General features: G+C 44.0%; 2 protein-coding genes across 2 annotated transcripts in view; both read left to right on the top strand.

The window, feature by feature from the left end:
• The first annotated feature begins 469 nt into the window (after positions 1-469).
• LOC101586784 (ubiquitin-conjugating enzyme E2 variant 2-like) lies at positions 470-908 on the top strand. The gene is made up of 2 exons (XM_012515051.1): positions 470-639; positions 761-908. The coding sequence occupies exons 1-2, from the start codon at positions 470-472 to the stop codon at positions 906-908; spliced, it is 318 nt and encodes a 105-aa protein (XP_012370505.1).
• Positions 909-15,322: 14,414 nt separating this feature from the next.
• The window catches only part of Me3 (malic enzyme 3), a 167,545-nt gene continuing 167,076 nt past the window's right edge, over positions 15,323-15,791 (top strand). Inside the window, exon 1 of the mRNA XM_004632571.3 lies at positions 15,323-15,399. The gene's annotated coding sequence lies outside the window, so the exon portion shown is untranslated. The remainder of the gene's footprint in view (positions 15,400-15,791) is intronic.

The following is a 15,791-nucleotide window of genomic DNA, read 5'->3' as shown; positions in this document are numbered from 1 at the left end:
GGGGTTCTAAGGGCAAAGTCCTTGGGTGCCTCTCAGTGACGTTTACCAAGAAGCAAAGAAGACAGGACATCGAGGTCCAGGGTGCCCCAGAGAAGGCCATCCTCACTTCAGTGAGCCCTTCATGCCTGCCCTGGCCCACTGAGGACCCAGCTAGGAAGGAACGAAGATCTTCAGGCTGTCCCCAGGGCACAGAGGAGGCTCCTGGACTCGCAGTGAGAATGAACGCTAGCCTGTACGTTGGACTTATCAATTAATCCCCAGTTAGGCAGCCGAGTGATGTCACTGCCACAAGGCTAGGATCTGAGTCTATCTCCCCAGCAGTCTTGTAGTACAAAGAGCGTCAACAACCTGAGTCCTGCTGCGTCTTCCATCGCGGTGTGCGGGTGCCCGGGGGGTGTAGGTACTGACTTCTACGCTCGTTAAATTTCCACATTATCAATTCAGGCGGTGGCGGCGGCTGTAGGAGAAGATGACGGTCATCACAGGAGTTAAAATTCCTCGTAACTTTCGCTTGCTGTTCCAACAAGAACTGGAAGAAGGACACAAAGGAGCAGGCAATGGAACAGCTAGCTGGGGCCTTGGAGATGCTGAGGACGTGACGCTTACAAGGTGGACAGGTACGATTAGTGGGCCGCCAAGGACAAATTATACAGAATAGATAGCCTGAAAGTAGAATGTGGACTAAATACCCAGAAGCTCCTCCGTCAGCTAGATTTGTAACAAAAATTAATATGAATGGAATAAATAATTCCAGTGGAATGGTGGGGGCGTGCAGCACACCAGTGTTAACAAAATGGCAAAATTCATACAGCATTAACATTGTACTTCAAGAGCTGAGACGTCCAACGATGTCCAAAGAAAATATGCAGCTTCCACAACCACCAGAAGGACAAACACACAGCAGTTAGTTTTAGTGGATCTCAAACTTGTCTTAAATCAACAACCTTCTCATATTAATGTCTTGATTAAATATCACAATGCAAAATACCCACACATTAAGTAAAAGAATTCCAGATAATAAACCTGGCCTGGACATTTGTCAGAATATATTTAATAAATGTTCATCCATTATGTTTTCAGGCAACAGGAGGAAAAGTGCAGCACAATTGTTCTGTCATTTCAATATAAACCTGGGGTACACCACATAGGTCCAGGTTTACAAGATGAAAACACGGGAAAAATTGGCAGATGTCAGTGGAAACGAGTATTTCTGAAAAGTAAAATCTCAAGAAGGAAAAACAAATGGCAGGCTTATCCATCTCACTAAGTGAAAGAGCTGCAGTTTGAAATTGTTCAAAGTTGCAGGTACAATGAGTATTGTCACAAATTGTGTTAATCTTTGAAGCAGTGTGGGCGCTGACTACTAGCAGTATCCAAAATATGTTCAGGATTGTTTTGATACCTGTATTTATAATAAAAAAGTTGGGAGAGGGGTCGATGAATTTCTGCCAAATGCTGTTCCTGTGTGTTACGTGTGACAGATGTAGTAAATATTTGTTTACAGACTTCATTAAATCAACCATGCATTTAAGTTTAGGTGAAATCAACAAAAGGGAATAGGTGTATGGATATGTGATTTTGAGATTAGTCTTAAAATGTAAATAAAATGTAGGATGTGTCTTCAGAGACTATGCCTTTTCTATCATATTGATGTAGTATATGTCCAGTACCTTGTCAAGGTAGCAAAAACTGAAATTATTGATTGTAGCTTTTCTTTGATGCACCCATTTATGATTTATTCTTATTTTATAATATAGTACTTGTGAATTGGAATTTGCAGAGTATTAACAAATTATGTAATTTGTTTCTTTTTTCAAGAAGAATCCTAGATATTGTATTTGAATTTGATTTCACTAGAAATATTACAAAGATTTTTTACTTCTAGCCATTCTTACAGAATTATAAATTGCATATAATTCAAAAATACATTCCTTTTTTTCTTAGCATATTTTTATTTTTGTGCGAAGCTTTTGGTTAATGGATTGAAAAACTGGAGACACTTGCTTATCTAATGATTTTATTAACAAGAGTCAATTTTGTCCAAGCTCCACTCTTAACAGGTCCATAACTTCAAAGTTGGCGATTCATTTATGCTCTACTTTTACCAAAGTCCCTATTTTTACTTCAAAGCTGGGTATACTGCCTTGTTGAAAAGTGTTGTTTTTTTACGAACTTACTGAAGAATATTAAAGGTAGTCTGGTAAACTCTCCTTTCTTTTGGCCAACTTGTCTTATCCTTCACTACAGAATGTATAGGTGAACCAAAACTCTATCAAAATAGCAGATCAGATTTTCTAACTTTGCTTATAAAGGAAAAATAATTGACTTTATATTGTTTTGAAAATGTTAAAATATTTTAGTTAATTTTATAATATAATGAGGACTGGTTTCTCAAATATACCCTGACATGTTTTTATGAAGCTCAGAGTTAAAGCCTTGAATTAACTTTTCTTCATCAATAGTGTATTAAAGTCAGTGACAGTTTGTCTAATCCTACTAATATCCACATGGTTAGTCTGTTTAATTATCAACATTTTCTTACATATCTTAAAATCATACAGAGAGGGCCAGCCAAATAGCTCAGCAGATTAAAGCGCCTACCAGCAGGCACAAGGGCCAGGGTTCGATCCCCGGGCCTGCCATGCCAGCCCTGCCCCCAGGGCACCCCGAGACAGCAATTGAGACTGGACGAGGTGTTGCACACCTGTAATCTCAGCTCTTGGGAGGCTGTAAACAGGTGGATCACTACAAGTCTGATCTAGCAGTGAGACCCTGAACACCCTGTAGACCCTTCCCTAAAATACAAAAATAAATAAATATATATATAAAATCATACATGGAGAACATACACATACAAATTCATATGTATATAATTTATTGAAGTAGATTTACAATGAACTATTACCTTGGAATGCAGTCTTAAATTTTTTAACGGTTGACGATTACATTGAATCACACTGGCACTATAAAAAGTCTAATGAGACCTGCTGGTCTGAGTCAGTCTCTAATAATGTCTTTTCCACTTTGAAAACATGTCATACATGGAAGCTGGTAACTGGATACTGCTGGCGTCTGAGGTTGAGTACCCTGAACTCCATACTGTTTTCCTTTTCCCATCTATGTTGCTGCGATGGTTTCTTCCCTCTGAGTACGTGTTGTCAGAGTCAGGCCTTAGTGTTTACTTCCCCTCCTTTGTTTTGGGATTTAAGAGTCTCAGAAATCTGCATGCCAGTGAACCATTTTCCAGAGCACCATCCATTTTTGCATGTCACAATCAAAATATTCAGGCAATCTAAGACACACTGGTTGATACAAGAGTTAACATAGAGCTGCTCTAAGTTACAGTGACATATGATAGAAGTTTGGAAAGTTTTCCCTTGTTTTGTACAGTGGCCTAGGTTGTAGGAGTGTGTGGTGTCTTATCACCTTTCAAGTGAATTGTAGAAATTTGTTTAAAAGGCCAAGGCTTTTTAAACTTTGAGGATCATATATTAATAAAAATTACCAAAATTTAAAAAAAAACCCTCCACGTTATCCCACCTGTACTGTTTAGCCTCGGTTCAATGCCCTTTTCTTCCTTAAATACAAAGCATACTGTTTCTTTCCTTTGAACCCTCAAGTTACTTCATTTCTGCTTGTAGATGTCTTATTGTGAGCTATTTCAGGTGTCATAAAAAGTATTAATACCCAAAGATCTCTGGACAATCATCTGGTTTATGACATGAAACATTATAAATGCATTCACTGCCCCTTTTATTGACCTCTCTGATCACACCCTCTTCGCTTTCTCGTCCCTCATGGAATCCTGCGCCCCAAGGGTCATTGTGAAGGCAAAATGAGCGAGTACATGCAAAGCACATAAAGCCTGCCTGCATGCAAGAAATATTTAATAAATGCTCCCTGGTATATGTTTTTTAAATTTCATATATTTGGTACAGGGGCTCACTACATAGCTCAGACTCGTAGTGATCCACCTGTTTTCAGCCTCCCCAGCGCTGGGATTGCAGGTGTGCACCACCACATCCAGTTTCGGTCGCCACCTCCGCATACCCGGGGATGGGGCCAGCACAGCATGTGGTACAGGGGATCAAACCCCAGTCCCTGAGTTTGCCTAAGCAGGCGCTTAGTCTGCTGAGCTATCTCACCAGCCCTGCTGTTATAGTTTTTATATTTTTTGAGGTTCATGCATGTGTAAATTTAGTTTTAGGCCCTTTATTTTAAACACTGCATAACAGGCTATAGTATCATAAACTGGAATGTGCTTTCTCTTGCTTGTGTTAATGGACGTTTAAGTCATTCCTGATTATTGCTGTAATAGCAAAAATTTCTAATTAATATTGATTTTGTGATCGTTATTCTTTCCCATGTGTCCCTGTGCCTGGGCAAGTCCTGGGCAGAAGTGCATGAATTTATGTGCGCAAATCTTAGCATTCTTAGGTCCTAAGCTTCTTGACAGCAAGCCTAATGCAGCTCAGTCATTCAGTGATTCATTTAGCAAGTGTTCCTTCACCATGCAGTGCAGGCAGCGTGCAGTTCCAGGTGACAGCATTCAAGGGATAAATGCCATAGAGGAGTGTATGCTCCTGGACACACTCTCAGGACACACGTGGTCGGAACTGTGGTCACTTCACAGGAGGGGGAGGCTGGCCTCCACGGGATCTCCACGATGGATCTGGTGCTATGCGTGTACTTTCATTCAAGCCAAATAATATGGTACCATTTCCTAGTTATGTCTGGGAATGCTCATTAATCTCACTGAGTCTAGTTCTCTCAAAAACACTGTTTCACTGTGCTTTGTGACTGGTGGCTGCAGTACCGATCATGTCAGTTACCCTCTGACCAAGACACTGGTGCCTGCTGAGACATCGGCACATCCGGGACTTTACCTGTGAGTTCTGCTTTCATCACTGGACCATAGAGCATCACTTACAGTCTAAGTTCTAATTTGAGATCTGGCAGTGTTATACCTGTATTACTACTTGCACTTCCTGTATGTGAATGTGCTTTATCTCAGCCTTCTTTATTTAGACAATGGAGTTTTATTTTGTCTTAATTTTTTTCAGCCAATAGATTTTCTCTAATTAATAGAGCGACCACTCAGAGGACATGGGGACAGTCCTTGCCCGGAAGCTTCAGCAGTAACTGCACACTTCAGCCTTTAGAGGGAGTTTAGAAGGAATTTGAGCCTATTACCTTGACCTCAGGCAAGACCATAGTTAAACCCTACATGAGAACATCATGATTATCAGTGGATCTTCAGAGAAAAATCCCAGACTTGCTTCCAAAACTCAATCCAGATACTTCCCAGGCTTCTTCCATGTCACACATGCTAAGTGTCACTGGAATTTGGTTTCGTTACAGAGAGGTCTCCAGCTCCCCACAGTGGGCCCTCCTAAGAATGCTTTCTAAATTAAGCACTCATAGGAGGACTTCAAGGGCTAGTCATAGCCCTTATCCCCTGGTTCCCTCTTCATTCCCCTTCAACAAACAGGCACAATAAATCATCAATAATGAGCTGCAGCTAAACTATAATCTGCTAGATCCACTGCAGAGTGCTTGGATACTTCTGTAAGAAACATGATCTGGTGTTTTACTAAAGTGTATTTAAGAAGCACACTGCTTCCACGTGTGCCTGGAATCAGTTCTCTAATACTTCAAGGCAACTGCCTGCTGCCTAATACACGAAAATACCTGATAGGCACATTTGGCTTATGGGAAGAGTCATGGCATGATCTCTTTACTGGTGTGAGGGCAGAATGATTCTGGGATCCATTCTCTTTCTGAAGGACAGAAGAGAGATTAGTTTTTCTAAAATATCTGCATGGCCATCTGTTATGGTGTGTGTCTAGTTGTCCCCCCAAAGTCTCATGAGTCATGGGGCAGGGACTTCTAGAGTTTGTGATTAACTCATGATCCACTGGGATTATGGGTAATCCAAGGCCAGGCTTATGGGTGTGAATACTGCTGGGATTATGGGTGTGAGTGCTACACCGGCCTAGGCCAGATAGCCTGAACATAACATAAGACAGACAGACAGACTTCCTTTCTGCAGCCATTGTTGCTGCTGCTCCTCCATTTTGCTCTCTGCTCTTTGCTGCCTCCATGAAAGGCTGCCCTCTGCTGTGTGCCACTCTGCCTTGGAGCCAGCTGAGTACAGACTGAAACCTCCAGTGACTGTGAGCAAAATAAACCTTTCCTTCCCTAATTTGATTGTTGGGTATTTGTCCCAGCAATGAAAGAAGAGTAACTGAGACAGCATCAAGTGGAGACTTGCTTTGTATTCTGCCAGAAGGAAGACTAAAACATACTGGAAGTGGAAAAAACATCTGTACAAATATGCTGAAAAAGGAAAATGGGGGCACCTTCAACTCTTAAGATTCGGTGAATTTCTTATAAGAACTTACTTTCCTACTTGATCTTTTTTTTTTCTGATGATATTGACTTAGCTCTTTTTGCTAGTATTTTTTCTCTAGCAAAAAAACAAACAAACAAAACCCTCTTAATTCATTTGTCTGTATACAACACTAAGAGGAGGCACTAGCTAACAGTGTGTATGGTAGGGAAAAGGTGAGAGGAAGAGGCTAGGGAGGGACTTGCAGACTTGACGGCATAGAAAAGGAGTTCTTAAAGCAAAGGTATGAAAAAATTTAAAAGCTGGGTTCATTCAACACATAATATACTTTCTGGAATTAGTTGACGTTGTTCCGTAAGTGTAGAGGTAAAAGGAGAGGTTAAATGATTTTAAACCAGTGTGGAGGGAACCTAATCCAATAAAAATGGAGACCATCCAAATCAGAGTGCTGTGGAATACCAGGTGAATCTTAGCCCTGCTGATGAATCTGAACAGTAACTTAGGGCAAGAACGTCTCAGATAAGGAGAGCAAATCACATTTACGACGTGGAGAGCTCATTCTCAGGAGCACATGGATTGCTAGATTTTGAATGGCTGTAAATGTATTACACTGATAGAGCGGTCTACTTAGATAGCTACGAACTATCTCTTGCACACTATTCTGGGATGCTTCAAGGAACTCTAGGTCTTCACTACCAACTCTACTGCCTCTGTCCTGACTTGGTAAACTTGTTTCTTAGGAATGAGTTCCAGATCTTATGTGTGCTCCCTTGGCTATGTGGCCGCACCTGGCTGTGGGCCTGCACATCAGGTCTTCCGATGTGGCATGCAACCAGCAGCTGCAGGGCAGTTCAGTGGGCCCCTGTCACCCCCACTAGCCTTACATGCCCACGCCCTTTATGGCCTACTGTCAAGTTCCTTCTTCTAATATGCCACTTGTACAACCTGAACCTTGGCCTTTCTGGACTTTTCAACCACACATTTCTCGCTGTCTGACTCCAGACCTTTCCCTCTAGTGCCTATTTTCCATTGGTGAGTTTGGCTACTCACAACCCAGCCAACCCCACTGTGGCTCCATCCCATCACCGCCAAGGCCTGGGTCTGACAGAACGAAGTGGAAGAAGGAAAAGGATGTGAAAGTAAAGCAGAAGGGAGGCAAAGGGATGTAAGGAGTGGGAACTGCATGGAGAACGGCGTTCAGATGTAAGCCTGCTCACGGTCTACCTGTGCAGCCTTAGCCAAATCCGGAAACTTTGGAATTTTCCATTTCTTCTTCTTAGAACATAACAGAGGTGGATAGATGACTACTAAGATCCTCTCCAGCCATTGTGTCTCACGGTTCTCGACATAGAAAGTTCTCTCAAAGTTTCTTGGACTTTTTTGAGAATAGGGGAGAAAAAAGACCAGGGCACAAACACTAACAGGAATTGTTTTTGTCAGAATTTTGAGTGTGAATTATTTAGAAATGTCTAGCCCTGGTAGTCAAACATTTTCTTGGTCTTTTGAATAAATCCTGAAGCCTGAGCTTTCAAAATGGGGGAAAGAGGAAGTTTGCTTTACATATATTTCATCTGACCATAATGGAAGTACAGAAATTGCACAGCTAGGAAATTTACGGAGCACTTGTCATTCTCGCCATTTTTGTGCTGGTCAAAAGAGACTGAAATTCAGTATATTCTCAAATTGTCTAAAGAAACCTCTTGTCAAAGTCCCCTCAATCCATCTGGTTAGTATTAGTAAGGCATTATGGGATATATTTGATTTCCATTGGAAGAAAATGAATAATACCTTCAAGTATGTCATTTCCTGTACAGTGCAAGTTATCAAGGGAAAAATATAAAAGAATTTTCAATAACTGAAGGCTGAGCAGATTCAAGAATACCTCTTGGAATTCTTAAAGCCTGTTGGCTATTGCGTGGAAGTGTCTGAGCCCAAGTGGTCAGTTCTGAGCCTCCTGGACCACGTTAGCGTGTCTGGAGCCTGGAAGGTGCACAACCATGGCAGCACGCCCTCCACCCCAGCTGCCCGCCCGAAGCACAGTGGCCCAGGAGCTCCTGTTCCAGCTTCAGCACTTTGTCCCAACAGCGCTGTGCCCTGCACCAGCCTTGACTCCTGCCATCAGCCCCAGTGAGAACAGGCTTTCCTCTAAGCAGGGCGTAGCAGGACGAGCAAGCACTGGCAGGCAAGCAGCCCTTGGTCCAGATCCAAGTCCCGGCCCTCTCACTGCTGAGCGCGATGACCGGGGGCGAGCCCAGTGCCTAGTGCACGGAGACACTCAGGGAACTCCTGCCGACCGGGTCAGATGCTTACCCACCGTCAGCTTCCTTCTCTAAGCAGAGGGTTTCGGGGCACTGAAGGCAGACCAACTGGCATCCAATCTGCTCCACAAGTACTTAGCACTCCAAACACAGTTTCTTCATAATGACAAGTGGATTTAATGATAATGTCTACTCGTGAGTCAGACAATGCGTGGTACATAATTAGATAGATAGATGATAGATAGATAGATGATTGATAGATAGATAGATAGATGATACATAGATGATAGATGATAAATGGATAATAGGTAGATAGAGATAGATGATAGATGGATGATAGGTAAGTAGATAGATAGATAGATAGATAGATAGATAGATGATAGCAGATACAGAGATAGAGAAATGATAGATGATAGATGGATGATAGGTAGATAGATAGATGATAGTAGACAGATAGCAAATAGATGATAGACACTAGACAGATGATAGATAGTAGATAGATGATAAATAGATGGACAGATGATAGAGATATAAGATAGATGATAGATAGATAGATAGATGATAGAAGATAAATAGGTGGATGATAGATTTATGGATAGGAGATAGAAGATAAATGATAGTAGGTAGATACTCTGAAAGTTTCTAATGCTTCAAAAATATACACATAATATTTGTACTTATGTATTAGTATCTCATTATTTTTATATATTTCCGTATATCCTACATATTCTTTTTTTTCAGTACTGAACATTGAACTTGGGTCCTTGTACTTTCCAGGCAGGTGCTTAGCTGCTGAGCTATCACCCTGGCCCTGTCCTACATACTTAAACCTCAAAAATATTTAAATCCTATTTTCATATATTTGTCCCCTTGCACTATAAGCACAGTCAAAATCCTCCTAATCCCAAGGCCTCCTTTCACTGTTTGGTGCTGCTCAGCACCAAGGGCCATCTATGAGGAGCCCCATGGGACCCTGACCCTGCAGAGACCCCGCCTGGGTCCGTCTCGCTTGTGCCCCAGAGAAGCCTGGCATTTGGAGGAGGAGCCTCCCTCTGACCTGGCTCCCATACGCGTCAGTCCCTGGCAGGGCACAGTTTCGTCCTCACCAGCTGCTGCCTGCCTGCTTGGAGGGTGCCCGGCAGGGAATGGGAGGTAAATCCCCCCTTGTCTTTGCTGCTCTGGGGCTGGGATTCTTTTCTCACTGGAGAGGGCAAATTTTTTGAAAGTGGACATTTAGAGTAACTTTTGGATGAAAACTCAAATGTCCCTTCAGTTTACTTCTATGAGTAGGAGGGAAGAGGAAAGAAACCCTTAAGGAATGAGGTATTGTCAGGGCTAGGGTGACAGCTCAGTAGGATAAGCACTTGCCTGGCAAGCACAAGGGCCTGAGTTCAATGCCCCGTTCAGAAAAAAAGAAAGAAAGAAAGAAAGAAAGAAAGAAAGAAAGAAAGAAAGAAAGAAAGAAGAGAAAAGTTTACTAAACTAGAAAAAAAAAACCCAACATTTTATATTATAATACATAGCATTAGTGAAAATGCAGCAAGAGAGCTACTTACACGACTGAGAGTGACACGGTAACTACTCCAGTCTTTCTGAAAGTGATTGGACAGGATGTCTAGATAGATTTAAAATTGTTTTCTCTAGAATGGAAGCTTCATGAAAGCAGATATGTTGTCTTTTTTTTTTTTGGCTTATTTGCTTTTTTTTTTTAAACCGTATTTCAGATTTAAACACTCTGCCCTTTGCTTAAATAAAAACCAGAATATCAGAAGCAGCAACAACTACATGAGGACGTAGCAGGCCCTTCCACTGTCAGCCAGAAGCTAGGAGGAAAATCCAGAGTCCTCACTCAGCGAGGGGGATGCTCCGTTGCCAGGGTGAGAACGGCCCCAGCCCTGCACGTGCTTAGTGTTCGCTAAACTCATGAAAGACTCATCAGTTGCTGAAGTTCGCTTACAGTAGCTGAATCCAAAAACAGTCAGAAATGCAAAACTGCAAGTATCACAGCATAACTTATAACAAGGGAACTGTATAGACAATCAACTGGAAAATTTTAGTCATAAATTTTTAATTTTTTTTAAGTTTTACAGATACTTAAGTTGAATTTCTAGTATATGGAGAAATGCTAATCGTATATTTTTAAGTGAAATGAAGAGTATGAAATTTTACATGTAGTATTATCTTATCTGTGTTTAAACAGTTTCTTTAAACATAGAAAAAAGCCTGGAAAAATAGATTAACATGATACTGTCATTATATTTGGAGTATGAGAATAAGGTCAGACTTACTTTTCAATAATTTTTCAGAACCTACTTTATGTTTACGTTTAGGCAGAAACAAGCTACAAAATTCCTGTTGAACTTAAAGGAGTGACAATTGATAGGTTTCATCCGAGCCAGCAGTGGCGGCGGTGGCGGTAGCGTCGGCGGCGCAGCAGAGAGGCAGAAACGGGGAAGGGGAGCCTTTATTAACTCTGAAAACACGGAGGAGATTGCAGGCAGGCAGGTGGGCAGGGGGGCAGATCCTGTGACTGAGACGGGAGCACGGACCTCAGGGGCTTTTGCTAGCGGCTGGCTTGAGGAGCAGGTGAGAGTGACACACCGGGGGGCTGCTCCGAGGCTCACCCGGGTGTGTGCGGAAGGTAGGGTGAAGTCGCATCCAGGGCTGGAGCGGGGAGGAAGCGGACGTGGTGGCTGGGAAGGTAAGCTGCTGTCTTGGGGTTCAGCCGTGTTGGATCGGCCGTGGTAATTTAGCCGTCTGCACTCAGAGCCTGGCCTATTAAGGATCAGGTTGTGACCCAGTTTTCCCACTGCTGGTTACCTGCTGAGGTTCCAAAACCTTTAGAAGGCTCGGGTCTTACTATATGAAATTGTTTTACAAAAGGCCCCACATAGGCCCAAAGTAGGAAGTCGTACCGGTGCTGTTGTGCTCACGAGTACTGCGGTATAAGGCACTTTCTGCGAAAGTGTCCAAAGCATCGCCAGACCCCTTGCGCCCAGACTCCTCCGGCCGCCCGCCCGCAGGTTGGGGATGCCGCTCGGTCCCGGAAGGGGGCATCCCGGTGTCTGGGGGCGGCTGCTCCCCTTTGCTTTGTGAGTGAAGGGACAGTGGAGAGTTCCTGAACTTTTGTCAGAGGCCACCCGGGCCAGGATGGCCACGCGCCGCGGGAGCCACTCCCCTGGCAGCACGCCAAGCCCGCCTAGCGTCTCCAGGCAGCTTGTTTGTTGTCTTTCACAAGCACAATCGCACTACATCCTCCTCCTCACCCTGAGTTCACTTGTGAGGAAGCGGAGGGCGCTGAGGTTAAGTGACGTGCCAAGGCCGAATAGTGACCACAGGAGCCCGGAGCAAACTCGAGTCAGTCGGGCTCCCAACCTCAAAAGCTGCCCGACTGGGGGCTTCCTGGCTAGTCCAGACTGCGCTGTTTTACCGTTTTCTATAGTTGCTAGCCAGAAACAAGAAAAACCTTGGTATCTCTAAAGCTGGAGAAGACTTGGATAAAATGGTCTTTGGTTACTGCCTTCATAGCAACGATAGATAAGGACTTATCTCCGATCTGGACAATGGGCTCGTCATATCCAGCAATTGTCTTTGGAAATCCTGTCTTCCCATTGGTTACAATGAGATTCCGCGTTCACCTAATTAAGGCCCCAGCCTCACACTTCTCCGTCTTTGGCTGTAGTAATGACTAGTAGAGGGAGGCAGGGTTTATAAAGTGTACCTTGACCTCGCTGCTTGCCTTTGCCTCCTCAAAGACAGATTCATTTATGTATTAGTCTCCCCAGTAGTATTTTGTCAACAAACATTAACCGTTCCAGTTTCAACTGGAATATTCACTCTCCCAAAGACCTGGGAGCTTAGTCATTGTTAGCTTTTGAACCAACTGACTGGCTACCTAGAAAAAAGCAGCCCCATATATGGAATAGACCAGTGACATTCTTGTTAAGTGATTGAATGTCCCTTCTCACCTGCCCCTCGTTGTCATGGTGCCTGGGACTGCAGCCATAGACTAGGCCAGAGGAGCAGTAGACTGGCTAGGAAACACAAACTGGAAATATTGCTTAGTTCCTGGGCAGCTCCTTCCATGCCCTTCACCAGAAAGGCCTGGATCCTGTGCGAGGATTTGTGTTTATAAGGAGTGTAGTGGTTTTCTTGGGCTGAAAAATAAATGCCACAGACCCCGAGGGTTGTACAGTGGAAATTCATTTTCTTATAAATCCAGACACTAAGAAGACAAAGACAAAGGTGCCAGCAGGATTTTTCCCCCGAGATATCTCTCCTTGGCTTTTAGATGGCCACCTTCTCATTCTGTCCTCACACGGTTGACTTTCTGTCTGTATGGTCTGTGTATTAATCTTTTCTTAAAAAATGAGAACCATCATATTAGATAAGGTCACCCTAACAATCCATTTAACTGAATGACCTCTTTAACACCCTATATCCAAATACAATCTCATTCTGAGAGCCTCAGAAAAATGCGTTCAACCTGCTGAACTTTTCCCATGTTCCCCTTCTTCGGGGACAGTATTCTCTTGGTCCTCTGGAATCCCACAACATCTGGACATTTTGGTCTGTGCTGCAGATCTCCTGAATTGTGTCATTTTCTTCACCTTGCTTTATTGTGGTGTGGTATTAGCCTTCTCTCACTGGGACAAATTACCTAACATGCATAGCTTGGAGGAGGAAAGATGGATTTCGGGTTCGTGGTTTCAGAAGTTCCTGCCAGGCTCAGCTGGCTCTAGGGCAAAAACACCATGGCAGCAGGGCGGGGAGGAGGACAGTTGTGCTCCTTAGGGCAATCAGGAAGTGTGGCAAGGGAAGCACCCGAGAAATGGTGTCCTGCCAGGGGCTGGCCCCATGACCACTTCTCCCCACTGGGCCCCTCCTCATAGCCCACTCAGCTGTGACCTCTCTATGGATCTGCTCTCTCACACTCTAGCCAACTCTCCAGGCCTCGCCTAATCCAGGCAAACTGATCAGGAAGATTAGCCGTCACAAGTATGAGCATCTACCGAAAGCACATTCTCTTACTCACCTTTCCATGGCCCATGGCCCCCATAGCCCCCCATACTGCAGGTACTCAAGAGGTAGGTAGTCAATAAGCAGGCAGATGGCGTCCTAAGGCCACTAATAAAGTCTGAGGAGGTCCCCCAAGGGACATGAATACCTCACCTCACCCCATCCATGACGTAGAATCTTGATTAGCACAGAAAAGCATTTCAGGGCTTATTGGTGAGAGGAATATTCATATGTATTAGGTAGAAGCAAGTACACATGTGGGAGGGGGCGCTCTTTCCGTGAGCCGGTTACGGTCTGAGGCTGGGGGTACTTGTGCAATCCTGGAGGTGAAACTCTATGGAATGTGTCAATCTGCAGAGTGCAAGAGCTCGATTTACAGTTGCAAGCCAAGGGTTCACTTTATAAAGGTAAGACAAGGAAGGACTCCTTTTAAACATTTATTATATCTTTAAAATCTTAGGAATTTGGGGCTAAAGTTTCCTAGATGGGAAAAACATATTGTAATCTCAGGTACCTTCGATTGTATACTGAAGCTGCAGTTTTCTTAAAAGTACAATTTTAAAATCCCGATTGTCTTTACCTCTTTCCGACCTATCTTCAGTTCTTCTGTCCTACCTCAGTGGGAATTTCTCTCAGGGCTCATTCCTGATTTATGCTATAGGCGTGCTGCGTTACGTGATAATGATGTCCTTTCCAAGCTTGCATGACACTTTCCTCCTGGGAGCGTCTATGACCCACCTTTCTGTACAGCAGTTCAGTTTCCTGCAGCTGTCACCACCTCAACTGGGGACAGTCAACACAAGTGCTAAAAGTGTGACTGTTTGCGTTAATATTATCTGTGGGAAACAAAAGCTAGAAACACTCCTCACCTCCGCAGTCCTCACAGCCCCTGGGGTTTGGGAACATCGCACTTCAGCAGAATCAGGACACGTGGTGCCAAGCAGAAGCCACTTCACAGCTGGCGCTCTGGCCAACGGAATGTACCATGGACACTTGACAAGCAAGATCCCTTATTTGTGTCATTCCCCAGCAGACGTCCTAGAGAAAGATTCAGAACAACTTTCCAATGATAGACAAAAGCTGAACTAAGTACTTACCCATCCCAGACTATATGAACACTGGAAAAAACTAAGAGCTCTAGCACAATATTCTTCAAATACTTTTTAGACACAGAACAAAGCAAGCAGACAATTGTACTCCAATAAGGACATCCAGTGTATAAGGAGAATGAGTGTTATAACAGATGTGTTATGCCAGCGTGGAGGAAGTAAGTCAGGCCCCTGTGCCGTGACAGGCCCTCTCCTATCCCTACCCGACGCCTCTGCGGACTTCTGAGGACCTACTAGAATCCAGAAGTCCAGATTGGCATCTCCTAACCAATTCATGCAGCTTTAGAGACTGAACTCTCTCTCTTGCTTGTTCCCTTTTTCTCTGTCTGTGTCTGTGTCTCTGTCTCTCTGTCTGTCTCTCTGTCTCTCTCTCTCTCTCCCTCCCTCTCCCTGTCCCTCTCCCACCTCTTCCCCTCCCCCTCCCTTCCCCTCCCCTCCCCCTCCCCACTCTCACTAGCTCTCTCGCTTGCTCTTACTCATCAGCTCCCATTACAACTCAAGCACTAGGCTAAAAATAAATGAGACAGTATCTATTGCCTGCCTATCATAAGGAAACCCAAAGCCTAAATGGAGAGACTTGTAAACAAGCACTTGCAGTAAATGTGACAAATATTTTTAGAGCTTCAGGGCAGTGTGGGTGACAACCAAGCTACCAAGAAAGGCCAGCGCAATTGATTCTCCAGTCAGTACCCAAAACAAGGTTGCCTGAATACCTACTTACCGCTGCTAAAGTTGTCATGGGGAAGCTCGCCTGGGCTCAGTTGTTGCTGCCAGCAGAGCTAGGCAGAGGCGCAGGAAGGCCAGCCTGGGGGAGGAAGTATCTCTGCAGCTGCTACCATGCGATGACCAGAGACAGAGCCTCTGCGCCACGGGGAGTTAGGGAAGGCTTTGTGCCCTGAGGTCTTCAAATAATGTTGTCGCTCAAGAGTAAACCTTGGAGAAGCCCAGGTTTTCCTTGAATTGAGCTCGTTAATAGATGAACAGTCTCTCTGCCAAGGCTCCGCTGGAGGTGGCCATCTTTGCCTCCACTCAGCCCAAGTGATGTGACAGTGG

This window comes from Octodon degus, unplaced genomic scaffold (genome assembly GCF_000260255.1).
Source record: "Octodon degus isolate 3935 unplaced genomic scaffold, OctDeg1.0 scaffold00049, whole genome shotgun sequence".
Taxonomy (NCBI): domain Eukaryota; kingdom Metazoa; phylum Chordata; class Mammalia; order Rodentia; family Octodontidae; genus Octodon; species Octodon degus.
This window is presented reverse-complemented; position numbering and strand designations above follow the sequence as displayed.

Excerpts from the sequence above, each read along its gene's own strand:
- LOC101586784 (XM_012515051.1), top strand. The coding sequence starts at position 470 with ATGACGGTCATCACAGGAGTTAAAATTCCTCGTAACTTTCGCTTGCTG. Across the intron at positions 640-760 it reads ACGATTAGTGGGCCGCCAAG|GGTGGGGGCGTGCAGCACAC; the intron begins GACAAATTATAC and ends TTCCAGTGGAAT.